At 43.7% G+C, this 15,874-nt stretch overlaps 1 protein-coding gene across 1 annotated transcript in view; it reads left to right on the top strand.

The window, feature by feature from the left end:
* The window catches only part of LOC120917553 (protein lin-54 homolog), a 65,868-nt gene that overhangs the window by 32,608 nt on the left and 17,386 nt on the right, over positions 1–15,874 (top strand). The window contains exons 6-7 of the mRNA XM_040328929.1: positions 4,291–4,362; positions 5,665–5,767. Of these exons, the coding sequence (XP_040184863.1) occupies positions 4,291–4,362; positions 5,665–5,767 (175 nt within the window). The remainder of the gene's footprint in view (positions 1–4,290; positions 4,363–5,664; positions 5,768–15,874) is intronic.

Genomic DNA, 15,874 nt, shown 5'->3' with positions numbered 1-15,874 from the left:
TTGGTCAAAAATCCACAAATGCTCAGAATCAAGTCGACACATGCTCGGAAGCATTGAACTTCATTTTTCTCAGCACGTCGTAGTGTTTTACGTCACTGCGTTGGACACGGTCGGATTTTTGACCGATGGTGTGTAGGCAAGACTGATAAAAGTCAGCTTCATCGGATATCCGACGAAAAAATCCATCGGATTAGATTCCATCAGATATCCGATCGTGTGTACAGGGCATTAGTGGTCAGTAGACCCGATGAATGCAGCTGGTCCTGGGTCCAAAACGGTCTTTCAACACCAATCAGTCAGAGCATCAATGGGCATGTCATAGAAGCCTGGTACTGGTACTAATAAAAGCCTGGTACTAATATAACATGTGTAATAAATTAAAAAATTTGCATAGCGTGATACCGTTTAAAAAGAGTAGTATTTTAATCAAAAGATAAAAAATGTGCACACACATTTAGATGGTCATAAATGGGCGTATCAACTGGAAGTACAGGTACTTGAGCAGTATACGTAGGTAGGTCCACCCTACGTATACTGCTCAAGTTTTTTATCGACTTGGGCGGTATATGCCTCTCCAAGTCAGAGACTTCTGGTAAGCCTCCTCTCACTTTTGGTGGCGGTGTTTCCAGACATCTTTTCCGCACAGAGGGTCGTTTTCTTTGTTGAATTTTGGGCAATCTTTGGACCACTTCTTCACTTTGGACTATTTTCGTTACATATTTAACATTGGCACTATGGGCCAGATTAACGTAGAATCGCGGCGGCATAACGTATCGTGGATACGTTACACCGCCGCAAGTTTTCATCGCAAGTGCCTGATTCACAAAGCACTTGCGAGAAAACTTACGCGGCGGCCTCCGGCGTAAGCCCGCGTAATTCAAAGGGGCGTGTGCCATTTAAATTAGGCGCCGGACCTACTGCGCATGCTCCGTTTTGAAATTCCCGCCGTGCTTTGTGCGAAGTGACGTACTTTCGTATTCCCGGACGTCTTACGCAAGAAGAAACATTTTTGAAATTCGACGCGGGAACGATGGCCATACTTTATACAGCACATACGTGGGCTGTGTAAAGTTAAGGCAGCTAAAACGACGACTAACTTTGCGACAGGAAACTAGACTAGCAGCGATGTAGCGAACGCGAAAAACCGTCGTGGATCGCCGTAACTACTAATTTGCATACCCGACGCTGGTTTACGACGCAAACTCCCCCCAGCGGTGGGCCGAGGTATTGCATCCTAAGATCCGACAGTGTAATTCAATTACACCTGTCGGATCTTAGGGCTAACTATGCGTAACTGATTCTATGAATCAGTCGCATAGTTAGGAAGACCCTAAAACAGAGATACGACGGCGTATCAGGAGATACGCCGTCGTATCTCTTTTGTGAATCTGGGCCAATATATGTATATATATTTTCCATTTTATGATATTTCTTATTCACCATTAGAGGTATCATTATCACGATCAATATGTTAATCATAGAGTTATTTAATTGTACAGGTGTTTATTTATGGTTTATAGCATAAATTTATATACACTTGTTTACTAAAATAGCGCTACACTTTTTTACATATATATATATATTGAATAATACCATCACTATTCTACAAAACATAGGAAACACAGCGCAACTAACATCATGAGGTTAAGCATAATCCTCGAATTCTGGATTAAGTTCTGATTTTTCTCCTGCCTCTTAACTGGAATTGTTGCTTGTAACATTGTTATGATGTAAAATAGTTCTCATCATAACAGGTAGATCTATTGCTTCATTCTCCTCTGTTCTATCTAAATTTGTTTACATTGATTCTACTAAAATTAAACGTCCAAACGTTTACGTGTATCTTCTGTATTGAATCACTATGACACTTTACATTTCTTGAGGCAAAAGAGTAATTTGATATAAATAGGGAACACAGGAAAGAGTTCCCTAGAGTGCAAAGACATGTATCATTGTCTAACCAGATTGTAAAGTCAGCTAAAGATGAACTTACTAGATATATAGGTTGATAGTGTGACTAGGATTCAATTGCACTAATGTCATGTAAAATGCAAAATTCTTGAGAATGTTGTTAATTATTGCCAAGTTAAAGTGATTGTAAAGGCTTAATTTTTTTTAGTAACATACACATTTTACTTACCTGCTCTTTGCAATGTTATTGCATAGAGCGGCCCCAAACCCCCTCTTCTGGAGTCCCCCACTGATGCTCTAGGCCCCTCTTCTTTGTGCGCTACAGGAAGCCTCTTCTTATGGGAATGCATGCTCACGCTCAATCCCGAGCCAGGCTGTGTGCATCTATTGACTCATAAAGCCCAATACTGCTACTGGGACATTTTTTACCTTAAAAGAGAGATTTGAGATTAGAAACAAATATTCATACTTACCTAGGTGGATGCAGCATCCGTCTAATGCTGCATCTGTCCCTCACTGCCTCTAGACCAGGGGTGCCCAACCAGTGGCCTGCAGAGCCCTCTGATGTGGCCTGCAACCCCCTGCTCTGGGATAGAATAGAATAGAATACTGTTATTAAAGGTCAGTTTATTACTAAAATCACAGTGTATATGGGCATATCTGTTCTGCAGTGGTTACTCGGCTGCTTTCAAACTGATCTGCAATTGCACCTGCGGGTTCCCTGCACTGAGCCATAGACTTCTGTTATTACCTGCGAGTTTGGTGAGCTTTCTGAAAATGCACCAAGCCTGCAGAATATAATAGAAGTCTATTGCAAAGTGCAGGAAAGCCAAAGGTACACTGTGTTGCACCCGCGGTGTGAGTTAACTGCAGCACATCAGTGTGAAAGGGGGGTCCGACCAATTGGACCCTCCATTCACCTCTAAGTAGTGGTAGGCATAAACCGACTTGTGTCCTACCTCCAATCCGATCTGCTAAAAAAAAGGAGAATAGCAGAGCAGACACTGACATGCCATCCACCTGCTCAGCTCGTTGTGGCCCGCGACCGGTTACCAAGTCGCTTAAGTGGCCCTCGCTCTTCAAAAGGTTGGTCACCCCTGCTCTAGACCAAGAACTGAGCAATCAAAGGCTGTTGTTCTCTCAGCTCTCGGTCTTTAGTGACCAGAGAGCCGGTGACTGTCAGTCACTAGCTCTGTACTCTGCCCCTTCAGCGATCACTGGCGTGCTGGGCTGTGGAGTTGGTGGGAGCGGCTGGCTCAGGCTCTCAGCTGTGCACGTCAGAGGCTGAGCCAGATGCTGGCCCAAGCATCTAGTTTCGACTTTAATGTCGGGATCCCTGCAGAGTCTGGACCAGTTGTCAGCTGTCTGCCAAAAGCCTGCTGTCAGCTGAATACGGGTCACAGGACTGCAGAAAATAGTGCAATCCTGTGATTCCTAGGAGCGGTAGGACCAAAAGAGCTTTGCCCCTGCTTCTTCTTACACAGAGATTTAAAAAAATACTCCTACATAGGTTTTACTTGTTTATCTGCTGTCTTCTCTTCCCTTCACCCCTTCAAAAGGACAGACAAGTGTTAAAAGCTTTCTTCATCTGACAGGAGCACAGAGGAGGGGGTAGGGAGGCTGCAGTAACAGGGTGTGAGAGCTGACTGGAGGAAAGGCACACCCCCCCTCCACACAGCAGAAGAACTGGGTTCTGAGAAGACAAGCTGTCTGCTGAGCCCCCCCCCCCCACACACAATTTGATCTTATGTGTTGGAAAACTTCTCAGAAGTGACTCATGCTGATAACAGAGGAACGAAGCACCAGAGAGAAACGGCACTTAGAGCTTTGGAGGCAGAAAAGTAAACACTACAGATATACAGTATGTTCTTTGCTCAGGTTCCATGACTGAGATTTACAACCTCTTTAAAGCGTTAGTAACCCGCTGAACCCCCCCCCAAAAACAAAACTGCAAGACAATGCATAATGTGCTAGTATGCATCACCACTGAGGGGGCTGACATGTTCGCTCAGTGTTTCTCCCGGGTTCGTGAGGTCCGTCGCTGTGAGTGGCTAGAGCCGGGATGGCGTCACTTCTGCGCATGCGAGCTGGTGTCCTCCGTTACAGCAAGTTCTGACACGATCCTCCGGACCTTCAGAGCACATGGCTCACGGCTGATATCAGTGGTTGCATGCAGGGTGAATATCTCCTGAACTGTGCAGGTTTAGGAGATAAGGCTTACCTGTAGGTAAAAATCACCAAGCGGGCAATACAACCGCTTAAGTGCAAGGAATGCATCAGGGTAAAAAACGTGTAGGCTTTTGCAACCACTTTAAACATTATTTGCCAACTAAAGAATCTTTTAAAATGTAAAACAAAAACTACTACATTGTCTTTCAGCAAACAAACTTCACGGTGGGATCTTAAATCAAAGAAACCATGTAACTGTACCAAGTCAAAGTGTCTAAAACTGTAAGTACAATAACAAAATGTATTTATAAAAGCTGATTTTGTAACACTTAAATGAAAATATTTAAAAGGCTTATTTGTCTAGCTTTTTTCAGACAATAACAGAATTAAAATCTAATTACCACATAATTTGTAAACTCAGAAAAGGGTAATTTTCTTATTTTTTTCTTTAGAGAAGAAATCCAGAAAACAGAGTATACTATTATACTCAGGGCTCAAGTCCTGTGGGAACGCGTAACTGTAACTGACTCGCCTGCCTGCCTGCTCTATCTAACTCAATTGAAATGACACTGTCTCTCTCTCTCTGACGCCACAACACACTACACAAGGCCAACTTCCAGGCGGCCTTATATAGTGTGTGGCGTGTACTAAATCCCCTGAGGCATAATTAGCCAAAGCCACTCTGGCTTTGGCCAATTATGGCTCTCTGTTTTTTGCAAGCTGTGATTGGCCAAAGCATGCGGGTCATAGTGCATGCTTGGCCAATCATCAGCCAGCAATGCATTGCGATGCCACAGCGAATTATGGGCCGTGACGCGCCACTCGCATTTGGCGTGAACGGACCATAACGTTCGCAATTCGACGAACGAACGAACATGCAATGTTCGAGTCGAACATGAGTTCATCCCTAATTACAAAGATTCAATGGACTGTGTTTAAATTAATTTGTTTCATTTTTATGTGTGATGTGTGCACAAAATATGATATTTTTAGATGATCAATACATGTTACTAGTCACTGGTTGATTTATGACATGATTTCCATGCATTTCTAGCACATTGTGTAAATTTTGTGTTTTGCATTTTGGGTCCTAGGGAGTATTGTTAGGTAAGAGAAACTCTGTATAAGGCCTAATGCCTCGTACACACGATCGTTTTTTCCATCGGAATAAACTCCGATGGGTTTTTCCGATGGAATTCTGCTCAAGCTGTCTTGCATACACATGGTCACACCAAATTCCGACCGTCAAAAACGCGGTGATGTACAAAACTACGACGAGCCTAAAAAAATGAAGTTCAATGCTTCTGAGCATGCGTCAAATTGTTTCCAAGAATGCGTGTTTTTTTCTCCATCGGAGTTCCATACAGACGTATGGAATTTTTAGTCGGGGGAAAAAAAAGAACATGTTCTCTTTCTAAGTCTGTCGAAATTTCCAATGGAAAAAGTCTGATGGGGCATACACACGGTCGGAATATCCGATGAAAAAATTCCGTCTGACTTAATGCCTGTGTACGTGGCATTACTATATCTATGTTGATTATTTTAATAATAACAAGATCCTTGGTTACCTTTTTTATTTTTCAGCTATTGTGATTGCTTTGCAAATAGTGAATTCTGCAACAACTGCAACTGTAACAAGTGCTGCAACAATTTAGACAATAAAGAGAAATGCTTTAAAGCTATAAGGGTAAGAGAACATCTATGCATCTATACATCTATCATCTTTTGTTTAATATATAGTCTGCAAAACATTTGTAATATTCTTAAGAATATTCGTTAACGTGCTTACATTGTATCAAAAATTATACACCTGAATCATTTACATTTATTTTATCTTAAAGCGGTAGTAAACCACACCTTTAAAAAAAACAAAAAAAAAAAACAATGCAAGACAATGGCATAATGTGCTAGTATACTTACCATAAAACTAAGTGCATGCGCTGTTCAGGGCCGTCTATAATATTGATTGGACCCTGGGCAATATTTTCTTGGGGGGACCCCCCCCCCCCATGCAATTTCGCTCTCCACATGCTTTGAGACATACTATAAATATCAGCTAGACTTAAAATCAGTTTACTGTATCAGATCAGGCAGCGATTGCGATTGGTTGCCAGAGGTTACAGCATATCATTACCACTTACTGACTGGTTGCTAGAGGTTACAGCACACATTACAGCTCACTGATTAGTTGCTAGATGTTACAGCACATCATCTCCTCACTGCAGAGGAGCATGATCTACATATAAATGCTGCCTTTATTTACATATCAATGCCGCCTGCTGACGCTATTTACATATGAATGCTCCCATTATTTGCGTATGAATGGCGGTTATTTACATGTAAACACAGGGTCTGCAAGGTGAGATGCACACAACATAAGGCAGGCCCGGACTGGGACAAAAAATAGGCCCGGGCATTTTAGACTGAACAGCCCATTGTTTATTTTATTTTTTTAAACCAATTCACAAATAATGACAACTACCGTTTTCTTGATGTCTTTTAGTTATATTTAACCTGCTTCATAAGGTAGTAAAAAACAGAATCTGGCTATGGCGCACAAAAAATGGAGCACCAGCCACCACTGTTAACAACACAGGGCTCTCTACTGTCATTCGTTCAACTGATCATTAGGTACCAGCCATACATAATTGGTAAGGACCTGCTGATCAGGTTGTGCTGTAGCTGATGACCGCACACCTGGGGCGGTGGGCACACACACACGCACCCTGCCAGAAAATGCTTGATCACGCATACATACATGTGATCCAGAGCAGCAGGACCACTGTCAGGTCACCTGCGGCCAGGTGACAAATGCACCCCCGTTGGATACAGGGGTGCACTGCAAGGTAGTGAACCTAATAGCCGATTGCTGCAGATGGACAGGAAACGTGAGCCCAAGATTCCCCAGGGCACGGAGTCTAAGGTCCAGCAGGTGTTTACCAGAGCCTCTAGTGGTGAGGATGGCCTTCGCTGCAACTGAACCCAGGTCGCGGCCCCTGGAGTCCCCCAGGTCACACTCCGCAGGGAGAGAGGGGAAGCAGCCACTGAGTACACAAGGGATAGTGATGGGTAAGCCGAGGTCGGGGCAACAGGCAGACGAGGGTAACCAAGGGACAGGCCAAAGGTCAGGGTCACAGGCAAACAGGAATAGTCAGAGACAAGCAAAATTCGGTACACAGAAAGGTAAACGTAGCACACGGCAGACAGGAACACAAGCTAACAAACAAAGTTGAACAGCAAAGCAGACCTGCAGTGCACTAGTTAATATAGAGTTCCTGTGATGGCCTGAGGTGGAGCCATACAGGGAGGAGAGGTGATAAAAGGCAGCCAGAAAGAGAGTCAGGCCTCAAATGGACACATGGAGGAGAAGGTAAGCTGCCAGACATTATTGCAGGTCCATGACAACCACACTGTAGCAGTAAAACTACAGGAGATGGTTCAGAACTGGTTAAGGCCCCTTTCACACTGCCACGATGTCAGGGAATGTCAGTGTAAACATTAGGTCTGTGGACCTCAACTCGCATCAAAGTCGGACCAAAGTAGTACAGGGACTACTTTGACTTCGGTGCGCCTCGAAGTCGCACAGATATGAATGGTTATCATTGGGAATCATGTGGTACGACTTGTCATGCCACTCTGATGTTCAAAGTCTAAAAAAATGAAAAATGTAACGGTTAGTAATGCAGGTGATTATGTATCATTACTGCTAGATAAAATATTGAAAATGCCTCACTGTGCCAATCAATTGCAGCCTCACTGTGCCTGTCAATAATTTCAGCCTCACTGTGCCAATCAAATTCAGCCTCACTGTGCCCATCATATGCAGCCTCACTGTGTCCATCACTGACTGTGCCAATTATATGCAGCCTCACTGACTGTGCCAATCATTTGCAGCCTCACTGTTCCCATCATATGCAGCCTTACTGTGCCCATCATATGCAGCCTTACTGTGCCCATCAATTTCAGCCTCACTGTGCCAATCATTTACAGCCTCACTAAATCTGCCAATCATTTGCAGCCTCACTGTGCCCATCAATTTCAGCCTCACTGTGCCAATCATTTACAGCCTTACTGAATCTGCCAATCATTTGCAGCCTCACTGTGCCCATCAATTGCAGCCTCACGGTGTCCATCAATTTCAACCTCACTGTGCCCAACATATGCAACCTCACTATGTCCATCAAATGCGGCCTGTACAATATGGAGGGTGTACAGTATTTGTATATAGAGGGGGGTGGTATTAATATATACCCTGTATATAGCAAGAAATAAAAAACCCAGTGGTGATCAAATACCACCAAAAGAAACTCTATTTGTGTGAACATAATGATATAAATTGAATTTGCCTACAGTTTTGCTTGACCAAGCAATTGCCAGTTGAAGTAGCGCAGAGCTGAATAGCAAAAAATTACCTGGTCAAGAAGGGGGTAAAACCTTTCAGAGGTCAAGCGATGAAATCAGCTGATGAAAGTGCTTACAATTCTGGGGGTTTATTATCACTTTAAGATAACAAAATCCTGAAGTATATTATGAAAATAAAGTTTAAAACAAACCTTGTTTTAATGGCAGCACTAAAACCATACCTTCCAACTTTTGGAGATGGGAAAGAGGGACACCTATTAGCAAAAGTATATAGGCAGGCATAGGAACCCCCCCCCCCCCGATATGCCCCCTTACAAGAGAATGATACAATAAAAGATTAGTTAAACCCCACAAATGCTTTTTAACCACTGCTATTCCTTTATACTGGCTTTTGACATTTACAAGTGCAGCAATTTAGAAATTGGATGAAAGGTTTAGCACTGGGAAACACTTTTTGGGAGATACATAGTGCATTTTATATACAACTATAGAAATCAGACCAACATGAGGGACAAATTAGGAGGAAAGAGGGACAGAGGGACATTGTTCCAAATCAGGGACAGTCCCTTGAAATCAGGGACAAATGGGAGCTATGCTTAAACAATTCCTAGGCAGACATTATACAATTTTTGTATGTTATACATATGTAAACTTTTCAATCTAATATTTTCATATATAATCCACCTTTTATAATAGACCTGCTTGGATAAAAATCCAAAAGCATTTCAGCGTAAGATTAGTAAAAGTAAAACTGAAGATCTTAAACCCAAACATTCAAAGGGATGCAAATGCAAGCGATCTGGTTGCCTTAAGAATTACTGCGAATGTTATGAGGTTTGTAAAGGCCTTTTTATTTGTTCATATCTAATAGCTTATTGAACTTTTTTAATAATTGGAATAAAAAAAAACAGGGCTATTTTGAACAGTTGGGAGCAATGCTGATGTGGATGGACGTACCCATACGCCCTTCCACATTGGCAACCTGTGCACACTCCACACAGAAGCGGTAGCTATGACCACTGTGTCCACTAAACACAGCAGATCGCTAATCTCTGTAATGGGTCGCTGAGAGTGGTCCTGGCACCATGTGATTTCTGTAACTAATCACAGTTACAGTAGTAAACAAAACTGTCATTGCTTACTATTGTGATCTCTGTGATTGGTTACAGCAAACATATGGTACCAGGGCCAATCACAACCGCACTGTACCCTGTGATAGCTGTGACCAATCACTTCATCACTGTAGTAAAGTTTTTATGAATGAAACCTTTGAACAATCTTACTAAATGCTTATTACAATGACCATCAATGTAATAAGCAATCACAGTGTACCAAAAAAATCCTGATCAACTCCCCAAAGCAATACAGTTGAAGAAAGTGGAAAGATAGCACTGGACCTCTAGGTTTATTTTACTGGTATTGTTATCTTAAGAAATTACTGTTGGTGTAAATGATCTGGTTCCTGGGCGACAGCTTCTACACCCCAGAAGATCTCCACAGTCTCCTTGGCTTGTATTGTGATGTTAAAAGCGTTGAAGTGCCACACCACTGCTAAGAGGTCCATATACAAATGTATTCCATTAAAGGTAAGGGTTACAATTCAAAAAGTAGCCGACGCATCTTGGGGGTCTAAGTGCCAGCTTCACCAGGGTTTTTCTGGTGTGAATTCAAAGCATAGGCCTAGTCGGCGTCTTCTTTGGCAGCTGCCAGAACAGCTGCTGACTAGGCACCTAGACCCTTAAGACACCTTGGCTACTTTTTGAATTGTACCCCTGACCTTTAACCACTTCCCGACCAGCCGCCACAGTTTTACTTTGGCCGAATGGACACGGGTGAGCTTATCGATTGGAACGACGATTGGATTTATTTTAAAACCGTTCAGTCTCCATGCCCAGGCCATTGATTTCTGGCCTGGACCTGGTGATTGGTCCTGATGAATGAAATCCTCCCCTGCCTGTGCAAGTGTAAACACAGACAGGGGAAGTGATGTCGTCTCTCCTTGTGGAATCCTTTCCGTTCCAGAGAGAAGAGAGAGGGCATCTAACCATGAGTTGCACCAACACTACCCCAACAACAGTACACATAGGCACATATTTCACCCCCCGATCAACCCCCCAGTTAACCGCTTTACTCACTGTCACTCAGTGCAATGATCACTGTACTGGTGTCATTTGTGACACTAATCAGCATTAGGGCAATTAGTAGTAGCCCCAGCTAGGTCTAGGGACCCCCCTAACCCCCCAATATAGGTTTAACCCCTTGATCACCCCCTGTCACCAGTGATCACTGCATTAGTGTCACGGGTGACGCTAGTTAGATATTTTCTTATAGCGTCAGGGCACCTGCCGTATATTGCCTAAATAAAGGTTTAACCATTTGATCACCCGCGGTGATATCAGTTAGGTTTTAGCGTCAGACAGGATCTGCGTTGCCCCAGACAGTGTCAGATTATTGCCAGTAGCGCTAACACCTACGCATGCACCATACACCTGCCTTAGTAGTATAGAGTCTGAACGGATCAATATCTGATCTGATCAGATCTATACTATCGTTCCCAGCAGTTTAGGGTTCCCAGAAACGCAGTGTTAGTGGTATCAGACCAAATACCTGCTAGCATCTGCAATTAGCCCCTTCACCCAGCCCAGCCCACCCAAGTGCAGTATCAATCAAACCCTGTCACTTACAAAACACAACACACATAACTGCAACATTCGCAGAGTCAGGCCTGATCCCTGCAAACGCTAACAATTTTTTTGGTAGCATTGGAAGTAGTCGCTGACAGTCAGGTGCTATTTTTCCTCTGAGTCTCACAATTATACCAGTAAATTTGGAGGCCAAAATGTCCAATCGAAGGTACACTAGTGAAGAGGCCCACACATTTCTGAGCATGACAGATGAGAGTGAAGAGGAACTCACCCATCTGTCAGATTCAGGCTCAGAATACGAACCCGTAGACAGAAGCGGCACCCTGACAGATAGCTCTGGCGACGAAATAGTGGTCTCTGCCAAGGTCAGGTGAACCCGACCCTGTTCTTCTGCTGTTGTTGAGTTGCAACAACCTCAGGGCTCTCGTATTGAACAGAGAGCCAGTACTAGTAGTGCTCATCCTTCTGGTGATCTGGCAAGCACTAGCGGCCTAGTACATCCTGGTCGTACATCCAGCACTGCAGTATCATGTGGTGACATTGCAAGTCCCATAAGCGAAGTTCAAGCTGGTGAGGTGGCTAGCACAACTAGTGTCCCGCAGCCACCAAGAAGACAAAGAGAGGCCCGTCGAGCCCATTGTGCCTTTCCTGCTGCATTTGCCAATCCAAATTGGGAGCCCACCACTTCTGCAGCACCTGTACTTCCCCCATTCACTTGCCAACACGGAATTCAGGTGGAAACAGTTGATTTTACGTCACTTGATTTTTATTTGCTTTTTTTCACAGAAGATCTCTATAGATCTATTGTGGACCAAAGCAATTTATATGCTGGTCATTTCATTGCCGCTAATCCCCAGTTGACCCTTGCCAGAGATTGGAAACCTATTACAGTTTCCGAATTTAAGACCTTTCTGGGCCTATCCCTCCTCATGGGCATAGTTAAAAAAAGTTAGTTGCGGTCATATTGGCCCACTGACCCAGTTCACCATATGCCCATGTTCTCTACCTCCATGACCAGGACACCATACGAGCAGATCTTGCAGTTCATGCATTTCCATGACAATGAACTCTGTCGTCCCCGGGGTGACCCTGAATACAGTTGACTATAAAATTCGGCCCCTAGTAAACCACTTCAACCAGCAGTTTGCAGCCTTGTTTACTGCTGATCAAGTTGTCTGCGTTGAAGAGTCCCTGATTAAGTTTTCTGGCAGCTTGTCTTTCAAATAGTATCTTCCTAGCAAGTGTGCCAGATATGGGGTCAAGATGTATAAGCTCTGTGACAGGGCCACAGGCTATACATATAGTTTTATGGTTTACAAAGGAAGAGATAGTTATGAAGAGCTGGAGAACTGCCCAGACTACATAGGGAGCGCTGGTAAGATTGTGTGGGACTTGGTGTCACCCTTATTCAGAAAGGGGTACCACTTATATGTGGACAATTATTACACAAGCGTGCCACTTTTTAGTCACTTGTTTGATCATGCAATTGGCACATGTGGCACCATGCAATCTAATCACCGGAGCTTCCCCCAGTGACTTGTAGATTCCCGTCTTAGGCTGGGGGAGAGTACCTGCTTGAAGTGTAATAATTTGCTCGCTGTGAAGTGGAGGGATAATAACAATGGAAGGCTAATAACATGTCCGTCGGCGTGTAGATGTCCCGTGAAAGGAACTATCACAATTCCCAGTGGATGGCTGTATAATCCCAGGTTGATAGAGGGAATTGATAGAGGGAAGTGTAACAGCCCTTGCATGTGGCAGATAGTAAGGTCCCGCCGGCATGCAGATATGAAGGCACAGCAAAGGCGCCCTTCAGATGGACACGGCAAGCCCCGCCGGTGTCCGTGACATCACCGGAACTCCCTGAAGACCCGGAAGCCGGCGAAGAGGTGAGTACGATCAAAAAAATTAACGATTAATCGAGGAATTAATCGTTAATTTCCGCAGCCCTAAAAAAAAAAAACACACAAAAAAAAGATAAAAATAGTTGTGGTTTTATTTTTCTTCTCTCTATTATTGTCGCTCTTACGTTCACTCTCTATTGTTCACTCCAGAGATCTCCAAACTACGGCTCTCCAGCTGTTGCAGAACTACACGTCCCATGAGGCATTCTAAAACTCTGACATTCACAGACATGACTAGGCATAATGGGAATTGTAGTCCCTGAACAACTGGAGGGCCATAGTTTGGAGACCCCTGTTTCACTCTATTGTTCGCTCTCTTGTTCTCTCTCTTTTGTTACTGTATTTTAGAACTTTAATGTTTTATTTGTACTATGTTTTATTGTATTTGCTTTGCAGGTATGGTATGTCTTACTGTTATACTGTAATGTTACTTTGTCTTATTGTCAACCATCATTTGCTTAGCAGGTACACCATTCAGCTGCAGCACAGGTTTATTTATTCTGACAGCAACAGTGTTTGCTCCCATGATGCGTAAAGCCTTGACTTCAGCGCTGTAGGAGGTGATTTCACCACCACAGTTAAAAAAAGAGCATATATGCCGAAGCATGGAGGCAGGGGTGGAGGAGCGATTTGCTTCTAACGTTAGGGGCGGATTGCCCTATGCTTCGGCATATATTTTTTAGGCACAGATTGCGTTAAAAAATCAAGTTGTTTTATTAAGTTAATGTTTTATCGTTAACATTGTTTGCTTTTCAGGTACGCCATTCAGCTGCAGCACTGATTTTTTTATCTTGACAGCAACAGCGTTTGCTCTCACGATACGAAAATCAGAGACTCCAGCACTGTAGGAGGTGATTTCACCACCACAGTTAAAAAAAATGGTGGCAGGGGGTGGTATTTATTTCAGATACACAACACTTAATGGAGGAGACATAGAATGTACACTATAATCCCCCCACACCTAAATTTACATTCAGAAAGCACACTGGCTGAAGGGCAGCCCAGTTCCTTAATTGCATTCTTGGCAGGCTCTGATCAGTGGTCCATCCCCCTAGTCCAGTAAGATTCCTAAGGGGGTTGTCCATTGGAAGGATGTTAGCACCCACCCTTGACCCTATGTAAGCTTAGTTTAGGCTGCGTCCACCACAGCTGCCCCTCCTTTCACAGACAGGAGGGTCCAAGCCATTTTGCTTCTGGAAAGCAGGTTAACATGTTTCTCCAGTATGTCTTCTGGGTGTTTCATCTTTTGCTGCTTCTAAGAGGTGAGCAGGATGAGTTCTGTAACTTTCCTTTTATAACATGGACCCAGGAGGATGGCCAACAAGTATTGATCCCTTTCCTTGATTCCATGATTCCTGGGGTAGTGTTCCAGGCACTGGAGCATAAGAGAGTCTATCTGTCACACAATACTGGAGACAGCGGAACTCTAGTCCTTAGGCTTGTTCAGGACAACATTGCTATTTCCCCCCAACCACGTACCAGTCCTAGGGTTAGTGAGGCATGAACCCCACCCCTGGAAGCCTGCTTCTTGTTCTCCTCCTCCTCATTACCACTACAGCAACTATACTCCCTTTTCTTATGCTTCTCTTGGGCCTGTTGTGGCTTCAAAGAGGTAAAGTATGGAAAAAACAGTCACCAGGAAGTCCTCATTTTCCTCATGCTACTGTGCCTAAAGTATCTGCATCTGATCCAGTAGAAACATTAGAGGAACCAGCATCTGCTCCAGTAGGAATATCACAGAAATAGTGACATTGTGCTGGCTCACTAGTCTGGTTGCCTCCTAAAATGGTGACAATATGGTGCATGTGACTCCTGAATGAGGAGCCACTGAAGTGGGGAAAATCCCCCAGCTCATCTGAGCCTGTCCTCATGCCATATTTGCACAGATACTAATTTATGGCCCACTGATGCATGTGCAGCTGCTGCAGGAGGACCAGACAGCTACATTTCACCCAGGTGAGCAGTGGCTGGGTATGGCCACCTGTAAGGGCTACAGACTCTTCTGGCCTGCCTCAAGAGGTTCTGTAAGCCAGGGTATCCTACTAGGAACTGCTTCATCACCAGATTGAGGATGTGATCCAGGCAAGGCATGTGAACTTTCCCTACTAAGTGGCAGACAGCAAGTTGTCCTTACCTGGCACAAGATGACATGGGGTTAACCATAACTGGGCCTGCCCCTGCTGAACTAACAGAATCTCTGCCCCAATGTGGCTCCCTAATAAATATTAAAAAACATAGGGACACAAAATAATAAACGGGGTACACAAAAATGTCCACCTCCATGGTCAAATGCCCACACACCTAATAAATAAATGGTGGGGCTCCATGGGCAATTATGAAACCACACAAAAATATGGTTTTACTACTGAGCCACTGGGGCTAGAAATTAACCAAAATATTAATGTACAAAAATCAATACAAATATGAAAAATATTTATTGTAAATTAAGACCACCTTCCACCACCATAAAAGACAACGTTGTCTTGGTATCAAATTGTGCATCTGTGTTGAGCATAGGTGTGCACAGCCTACTGGATTAGGGTGTGTACCCCAAAACTGAAACACACGCTACTAGAGTTGAGCGGACACCTGGATGTTCGTGTTCGACGGGTTCGGCCGAACTTCGGAAAAAAAGTCCGGGTTCGGGACCCGAACTTAAACCGAACTTGACCCCGAATCCCATTGAAGTCAATGGGGACCCGGACTTTTGACTACTAAAATGTCTCTAAAAAAATAATGGAAAGGGCTAGAGGACTGCAAATTGCAGCAAAATGTCGGTAAGAGCATCGCAAGTACTCTGCAAATAAATGTGGATAGGGAAATAACTTAAAATAACATAAAATACATAAAAATAAAAAAACACTGCAAAATATATTTTTTTGC

This window comes from Rana temporaria, chromosome 11, assembly GCF_905171775.1.
Source record: "Rana temporaria chromosome 11, aRanTem1.1, whole genome shotgun sequence".
Classification (NCBI taxonomy): Eukaryota; Metazoa; Chordata; class Amphibia; order Anura; family Ranidae; genus Rana; species Rana temporaria.
The sequence above is the reverse complement of the archived record's forward strand: the minus strand, read 5'-3'. Positions and strand labels throughout refer to the sequence as shown.